Source organism: Bos javanicus, chromosome 25 (genome assembly GCF_032452875.1).
Source record: "Bos javanicus breed banteng chromosome 25, ARS-OSU_banteng_1.0, whole genome shotgun sequence".
Classification (NCBI taxonomy): domain Eukaryota; kingdom Metazoa; phylum Chordata; class Mammalia; order Artiodactyla; family Bovidae; genus Bos; species Bos javanicus.
The window spans coordinates 37,935,763-37,944,421 of record NC_083892.1 but is presented as its reverse complement, the minus strand read 5'-3'; the positions used below and the strand labels follow the sequence as shown (position 1 = coordinate 37,944,421).

Sequence of the window (8,659 nt, the reverse complement as noted above, 5' to 3'; positions counted from 1 at the left end):
TTTGTGACCCATGGACTGTAGCCTGCCAGGTTCCTCTGTCCATGGTATTCTCCAGGCAAGAATACTGGAGTGGGCTGCCATTTCCTTCTCCAGGGAATCTTCCTGACCCAGGGATTGAATCCGGGTCTCCTGCATTGGCAGGCAACTTCTTTACCATTTGAGCCACCAGGGAAGTCCCCTGGGTGCTCTGAACAACCCCTCCAGTGATTATTTCCATACAGATGCCCTCTTGACAGAAAAGAAATAAGAGAAGCCCACAGTCTTTACCTTGCGGGGGTGAGGCTACTTCTGCTACTCCAGTGGGTAATGGATTGCTTAGTCAGTTAAACTGTCTAAAAAGCAACATCATTCATCTTGTTTCTTCGAGGCATATGGTGTCCAGAGCCCGAGGGAAGAAGGCTACATGATCACACTGAGTTATTTAAAGGCTCTCCCTTCAGAATTGTTGGGTTGAAAGCCCTTGCTTGGGGAGAGCCAGTGGAGTGAACAGAAATGTCAGGAGGATCAGTGTCCATGTGGTGTAGTGGTGGTGGATTGTTTAGGGATCAAGCCTCCCAGGGCATCAGGATTGGCCTGGAAGGCCCTCTTGCTGGTGCCTGGGAGAAACTGTCACATACCCAGGGAAGCTACAGGTATAGAGGAACTAGCCCAATTCCTTCCAGGAGGGATGTGGAGGAGGAGAGCATGAGGGCACAGCTGTGCAATAGGAGGGGGAACAGGAGAGCTGGCCATGAAGGGACACACTTCCATTCTGTGACCCTCCCCAAAGAGGGCTTCATTTGGGGGCTGGATTTCCCCAGTTTGAGTCTTCTGTAAACGGCCTTTATGGGTTCTGTCCTTTCTACATGACGTGTGTGCGTGTGTGCTCAGTCGCTTCAGTTGTGTCCGTCTCTTTGTGACCCCATGGACCATAGCCTGCCAGGCTCCTCTGTCCTTGGGATTTCCACAGCAAGAATACTGGAGTGGGTTGCCGTGCCCTCCTCCAGGGGGATCTTCCCAACCCAAGGATCAAACTCGCGTCTCCTGCACCTTTTGCATTGCAGACAGTTCTTTACCACCAAGCCACCAGGGAAGCCCCTCTGCGTGACTTAATATTCTTCAAATCAGTACACTTTCTCTTTCCCTTTGGGTCGCTCTGTGTGGCATGCAGGATCCTAGTTCCCCGACCAGTGACTGAACCTGTGCCCCATGCATTGGGAGTTCAGAGTCTTAACCACTAGACTGCTGAACCATCAAGGAGGTCCCTCAGTATGCTTCCAAATGTCTAGTAGCCTTATTTTAAAGCAGCAATATTAAAACACAGTTTGTGCCACTTATATGTTTCTGACACCTGTTAAAATAAATACACAGCCATCACATTTAACAGTGCTGGCCCCTGCCCCCATAAAATCACCTTGATAGTACATAGCCCTGGTAGTACATAGCCCGCACTTTGAAAATCTGCTCTGCCACAAACTCCAAAGAACAGGAGTTTGAAGTAGATAAGCCACTCAGCAGGATGGTGGCAAACCCAAGAGGGGCCAGGGCACTGTGAGCTTGGGTATCGGGGTAAGAAGCGTGAGCTTGTAAACTCGCTCTGGGAACCTGCCTCTGTTCCTCCCAGGAGTCCTCACCCGCAGGGTCAGCCCGAGAGAACAGCTCAAACCTGCCACCTGGAAGTCAGCCTAATGAGAATTTCCTGGCTTGAGGTTGCCCCACCCTAGTGAAAGACCTGTAAAGGGAACCTGAGTCTCGCCTCAAATGTTCGGGCAATTCTGGGTGTAGTTGGTTCAGGTGGTATCAAATAAGAGCCAGGAAAATGGTGGCTGAGAAAGGAGAGAGGAGAAGGGAGAAGGAGGAAGCAGGTGAGGCGGGAGGAGGAGAAGGGGGTGGCCGAAGATTTGGTCAGAGCCAGCAAGTCTCTGATAGCCTGTTTTCCTAAGGGAAAAAAACAGCTTGAGAATATGTCTGCTTGTCTCAGCAGCACTGCACGTTTCCTTAGCTTTAGGGCCATTGTAGCCTCGCACTTGTTTCTGTCTTGTATTATTTGCTTTTACTTAAATCTCTCTTATAACAACCTAACACCCAATAGCAGAAAACACATAAGCAAGCATGACTTTCCGCTGGCTAAAATCTCTTCATAGGCGTTTCAGACTCAGATAAATTGCTGAGAAAATCCTAGCCTGATGATGCCATTTATTTGTGACTTTGTTCCCCGAACCTCCTTTCCCTGTGCGCTTGTGCACAACGCAAGTAAGGATGGCTTAGCGCTCAGCTAAGACCAGAAATCTTCCTGAAATTCTTCCCTCGGTCTTCAAATCGCTTTCATCCCTCATGGAGGAAGAAACCACACCCACACATCAGCAGATGATGAGAAAGGTGTCTTTATTGGGTGATTTTTTTAAAAGGCATTTTTGTCTGGCCTTACAGGAATCATTAGGGCACACCCACCACCAAAAAGTCACGGATGACTGTCTAACACAGCACGGATGACTGTCTAACACGGATGACCTCACTAACACAACGGACAAACTGTAGAAGCATTTTGGGGGAAATTAATAAATTAGGGGGAGGAGGTGGGTGTCCCAGTTCCTGGGGCTTTGGAGGCCTTCCAGCCGATTCTAGCTCCACAGTCTGGGCCCTTTAAGAATGTACCATTTCCTGGAATTCTAGAACAGAAGAGGTGAGAACAGGGTCAGCGGGGAAGGCTTGGCACTTTACAGACAGGCTACTGCCAGTGAGGGTTCTGAGGAGGAAAGAGAACCAAGCGCATCGTCAGATGATGGCCATGGCCCCCTCCAAGGGCGCAGAAAGAAAAAAAGATGTCACTGACAGCCTGCGTGTTCCATCCTCCCGCCGAATCTAGTGTAACAAACATCTTTAATTTTGCATCAGAGCCCTTTGTGTTAGAACTTGCCAATCCAGTCATTTCGCTTTGACGAAATGTAGCAGCCCATTGTAGCAGCCCATCACAGTACCTGTGCTCACTCAGCCTTTTGTCTGGTCAATTCAGGACAGAAATGGGAGGTCTCCTCCTTCTGTTGGGTAGCTACTTATTGTATATTTAGGAAACATTTAATGGTTTGGGACTTTGCGCTAACTTTTCTCCACTGGACCCTAACCTTGTCCCCCAAATTTATATTACTAAGAGATAATAATAAGGTGTGGATGCTACAGAGTGAAGCTGAAAACTAGGATTTGTTTTATATTTATTGGTAAGCTTTGCTTGTTTGAAAAAGCTGTCAGTGACACCTTATGAGTAAGTTTAAATAAATCTACCTTCCCTTACCTAAACTATTTTTCTATCCATACAGGCCACATTAACTCCCTTGTAGTAAGTGATGGTGGTATCATTTTGAGTAGATTTTTTACATTTTAATTAGTACCACCATAAGGAACACACAGAAGTTCTCCTGAGCTGACATGCACGGAGTAGGTAAAACATGTGATAACATGACAGAAGCAGATGAAGATAATCCTTCAGACATGCAGTTACGATGAAATTTGAATACAGGGCTCTGCACGCAGAAGGCTGCGCAAATGGTGACGGATTTACGTGTTCTCTTAGTATTGCCTCCTTGGTATGCTGATGTCCAGGAAAACATATTTCTTTAAACCCTTGCAAGCTAAGATCCTTTCCTACTCAAAAGAATCAAATAGACACTTCAGTATGAGATGTACTTGAGAATGTCAATTCTTCCCTTATTCAGAGAGACTCAAGTCCCACTGCTGGAGATTCCTAACATTATTTTTCAGGTACATCAGGGTGTCTTGCAAATAATGGGCCAGGCTAGTAGCTAGTACCGTGGTCAGGTGAAGGGTATTTTCTGGTTCATAGACAGTGGTCAGTGGGACTACCTTCTATGGTTTATCCCCACGCCAGAGTCTTGACATAGATCATTTGTATCCTCAATTTACTTTTATGGATGAAAAGACTGAGGCTCAGCAGGCTGAAGGTAGGGGGGTTTTAACCTGTATTTGTCTGACCTCATGGCCTAACCCCCCTGCCCCGGATGCCGCCTGAGCTCAAGTCTCTCCTGCTGTGTACAGGTGTGAACATACCATCAGCCCCGATCTTCCCGTCTCCATCATTGTCTGCAGCTGCCATCAAGGACTTGGTTTCTGACTCGGTCAGTTCTCTAGCACCACTCTCAAACTTCTGGAGGAAAAACCTACAGGATAGTGAAGATTGAGGGGAATGTTTTTAAAAACCACACACATTTCTGTGTTCGCCCCTTTCTCTTCCCCTTGAAGCAAACCATCTGTTCCCAGCAACCACAATAATCAGTCAAGATCTTAGCAAGCAAAAGCTTCTTTCATTGTCGAGACTAGTGGACCTTTTGTTTAAAAAATTCTTTTTTTCAGAAGTTAGCTGTTAAGTCAGTTTGCCAAGGAATACTCCTAAGACTAATGACTTTTTGTCCCCAAGTCTTTGGTGCTCATATTTAGTGTTTTGTGAGTCAGCGTGGCTGACTGCCTCATGCTCTGCTCTTTCATGAGAATCTACTGAGTGACCAGCATCAGAGCTGGTCATTGAAAGATACTGGGGAGACTGGCCTCCACTGCACCCCAGCCCCACCTAACAATGTTGGGGTGCTGGTCGGGCTTAGGACAAAGCTCACTTCAGCTCTTCTTCATCCAGGTACCCACTCTGGTCGTTGTCTATGAAACGAAAAACATCCTTCACCTGACTGGCTGACATCTTAGCAAGGCCCGATGTCTGGAAGAATTTTTGGGGTTCAAAGGTATCTGGATCTGAAAAACAGAGAATAGGTTATTCTGATGCTCGTTGGACTGCATTCTGTCTCTGGACCAAAGTGATGTCAACTTAGGATGTTAAAACTACTTTACATAATATCATTGAGCTACAGGGATGCTCTGTTTAAAAAAACTTTTTTTAAAGGCCAAGTAGGGCTGTGACTGGGTCTGGATTCTGAGGCAGCCAAGACCATATGCCTTCATACTCTCATCTCCTTTCCCCCTCCCCAGATTTCCCTCTCCACTTGACTCTGTCCTTCTCCTCTTCTCTGGCCTCCTCTCGTCTGTGCCTCCTGATGCCCTTTATTCAGGCTGGGTATCCAGGATGGCAGCCCCACTGGTGTAACTGATGAGAGAAACACAATCATAGGATTCAAACAGGCTACGGGGATCCACTGATTCCTTTTTTTTTTCTTCATGTTTAGTAAGTTTCTTTCACCATACAGAAAGGGATTCTATGCTCAGATCTCCTATTTCTATCATGTAGTTATCTAGTTAATAAGTTCTTCCTCTGATTCCCATGCACTTTCAGCCAGTTTGCATTTTAATTTTTGTAACTTTTCAGGAGCTACCGATTTGTGCGAGAAAGCCGCCGCCGCCTCGCTTCCCCTTTACCTTGGCATTCCTGCAAGGCTGCCGCAATGTCGTCAGCACTGAGGACATCTGTGATGCTCATTTTCCACCTGTTCTCACAAAATAATCGAGATGTGGTAAATGCCTAGCAGAAACATGCACATCTCGGGGGAGCACACCCCTCAAGGCCCACAGAAACTGCACATTTGTTGAGCAATCTTAAAGTGTAATAAGCGTATGACCAGCTAAGACATAATATCCAAATAAAAACCAAATACTGAAAAGATTCCAGCCCCCTTCGTCTCAGTGTCCTCTCTTGAATATATGCCAAAGATGAAATTAAAAAATACAAACTGAAGAAAGATTTGATGCTGCTTTCTTGTAAACAAATATATATATTTACATCATCAACCACTTATACAGACATCTACAAGCCATTCAGAAGTAGACCATGTTACAAATGCAATGGCATTTTAATACACTAGCCAGAGAAATGCAACATTGCAAGTTTCACTTACAGAAGGACAGAGCTTGGGCTGCTTGCAGACTCTCTATAGAAGGGATGCCCTTCTGTCCCGAAGGATGGGAATCAGAGACATCAAAAACCCATTTACCAGAGATCAAAATCCACCCATGTGTCAACTCCACGGGAAAAGAACCCGAGCACCGCATGCACCAGCCTAAAATCCATGTAGGAAAGAAGAGTCTGGGATCTGGGTGGTCCACCAGCTACTCACCGTTTTAGATTTTCCTCCAAGAAGAATCAGGAAAAAGAACTGAAGGAGCCAATAAACAGGTGCGCTTTTGCTACCTCACTGACGTACCTTATATAGGATTGAAAAAGCGATAGGAAGAACCTCTTAGATTTCCTTTTCAAGGATCAGGTGGACATAGCTCAGATGTCTCGCTTTACTAATTAAACCTTTTTTTTTTCTATTTATATCTCAAAGGAATGTGGGTAGGAACAGCCAGTTTTCAAAACCAAACCTCAACAAGCCTTAACTAAGGTTTCAATTTTGCAAACCAACCCTGCTGGCCAAGTGTCAAGACACCAGAGGCCTGGTAAAGAGGAAACAGTGGTTGAAGTGAGGTAAACACATCTGAGGGGCCTTTGTCAATTGAAAAGGGCTCCCCCCGCAGATGTTAGTGGCTGCCATCAGAGGCAGGTCTGTTGTTGGCCTCTGAAACTTTAGATGTGTGAGGCCAACCTCAGGCCAGGGCTGACAGACTCAGGGTCAGTGTCAGATGGGTACAAAGCTTTGTCCCACCAAGGGGATAGATGGGTTAGATGGCTTTCTAAAAAAGCCTTGACTTTGGTGTTGCTCAGCTGTACTTTTTTTTGGTTGACATATAGTTGATTTACAATGTTGTGTTAATTTCTGCCGTGCAGCAAAGTGATTCAGTTATACCTATATATACATTCTTTTCTGATATCCTTTTCCATTACGGTTTATCATAGGATATTAAATATGTGCTATGCAGTCAGACCTTGTTTTTATCTATTCTGTATATAAAAGCTTACGTCTCCTAACCCCAACCTCCGCTCCATCCTTCCTCCAGCTCCTTCGTCTTCGGCAACCATCCGTGTGTTCTGTATGAGTGTGGTTCTGTTCCTGTTTCACAGATAGGCTCATTTGTGTCATATTTTATTAAAGATATTAATTAATCTTTTAGGCTGTGCCGTGTCTTCCTTGCTGCGAGCGGTTTTTCTCTGGTCGCAGTGATGAGCAGGGTCTGCTCTTGGTCGCGGTGTGTGGGCTTCTCATCCCGGCGGCTTCTCTTGCTGCAGAGCACAGGTCTAGTGTGCGGGCTTCAGTAGCTGCGGCACGCGGGCTTAGCTGCCCCACAGCATGTGGGATCTTCCTTGACCAGGGATTGAACCCACGTCCCCTGCACTGGCAGGTGGAGTCTTAACCACCGGAACACCCAGGAAGTCTTCATTTGTCTCATATTTTGGAGTCCACATATAAGCAAAATCACATGGGATTTGTCTTTCTCTTTCTGACTCCACTTAGTATGATAATGTCTAGTTGCATCTGTGTTGCTCTCAGCTGTATTTTAAATTGCACCTACTAAAAAGGCAAAAAAGGGGAAAATAACTACCCATTCCCAGCCCCATAGCTAAAATTTGCAGAAAATATATGAGGCCAGGACTTGGGACCTCATAATTTGTTTTTGTTTTGTTTTTTGGGTTTTTTGGCTTTCCGCAAACCTTTTATTGAGTCCTTATGTGGCCATCACTGTGCTACTTTCTAAAAAAAAATTATGGCAGAAAACATAGAACATAAAATTTGCCATCTTAACCATTTTTAAGTGTACATATAGTAGCGTTAACTACATGTGCGTGGTTGGACAACAGACCTCTGGAACTTTTTTCCTTTTTCTTCTTTTTTTTTTTTTTTTGCTGGGCCGCAGCACTTGGGATCTTACTTCCCAGACCAGGGATTGAACCTGAGCCCCCTGCAGTGGAAGTGAGGAGTCTTAGCCACTGGACTGCCAGGGATATCTCTCTAGAACTTTTCCATCCGACAAAACTGAACTCCGTACCCAGTGATTAAGAACTCCCTATGCTCCTTCCCTCAGCCCCTGGCGACCACTATGCTACTTTCTGTCTCTAAGGGTTAGACCGCTTTAGATGCTCCTTATAAGTGGAATTGTCCAGTATTTGTCTTTCTGTGACTAGTCTCTTTCACCTAGGAAAATGCCCTCAAGGTTCATCCATGTGGTAGCATATGACATTTCCTTCTTTTCGAAGGCTGAATTCACGTGTTTTAAAAGTCAAAACTGATTCCATGTTGCAGTCATAATTATTCAGTGTTTTTTTAGAGAAGGATCTCAGGACTCTTACCTGGGGGTACATAAATCTGGACAACCATCTTCAATTTCCTCCCAGATATATTCCCCTGCTTCTATGCCTCTACTTCTGCTAGTGTTATCAATGAAAAGTTTCTCTCAGGATCTCCTACAGCATTTTTTTTTTTTTGCATTGTATAAGATTTTTATTTTTATTGAAATATAGTTGGTTTACAATGCTGTGTCAGTTTCAGGTGTACAGCGAAGCGATTCATATTTGTGCGTGCATACATGTATTGTTTTTCATGTTCTTTTTCCTCATAGGTTATTACAAAGTATTGAGTAGGGTTCCCTGTGCTACAATAGGTCCTTATTGTTTGCCTGTTTTATGTATAGTAATGTATATGAGTTAATCCCAAACTCCTAATTCATCCCTCCCCGCTTTTCTCCTCTGGCAACCACAACTGTGTTTTTTACGTCCCTACAGCATCTCTTAAATTACCAAACCTCAGGTCAGTGCTGTTTCTGTCTTGCCCACATGATGTTGCCTCAAATG

General features: G+C 45.0%; 1 protein-coding gene across 1 annotated transcript; it reads right to left on the bottom strand.

Moving 5' to 3' along the window:
* Positions 1–3,669: 3,669 nt before the first annotated feature.
* Positions 3,670–6,879, bottom strand: LOC133238775 (oncomodulin). Its single transcript, XM_061402247.1, has 4 exons — positions 6,048–6,879; positions 5,353–5,420; positions 4,602–4,734; positions 3,670–4,151 (listed from the first exon to the last, which is right to left on the bottom strand). The coding sequence occupies exons 2-4, from the start codon at positions 5,411–5,413 to the stop codon at positions 3,968–3,970; spliced, it is 378 nt and encodes a 125-aa protein (XP_061258231.1). The 5' UTR covers positions 5,414–5,420; positions 6,048–6,879; the 3' UTR covers positions 3,670–3,967.
* Positions 6,880–8,659: the final 1,780 nt, after the last annotated feature.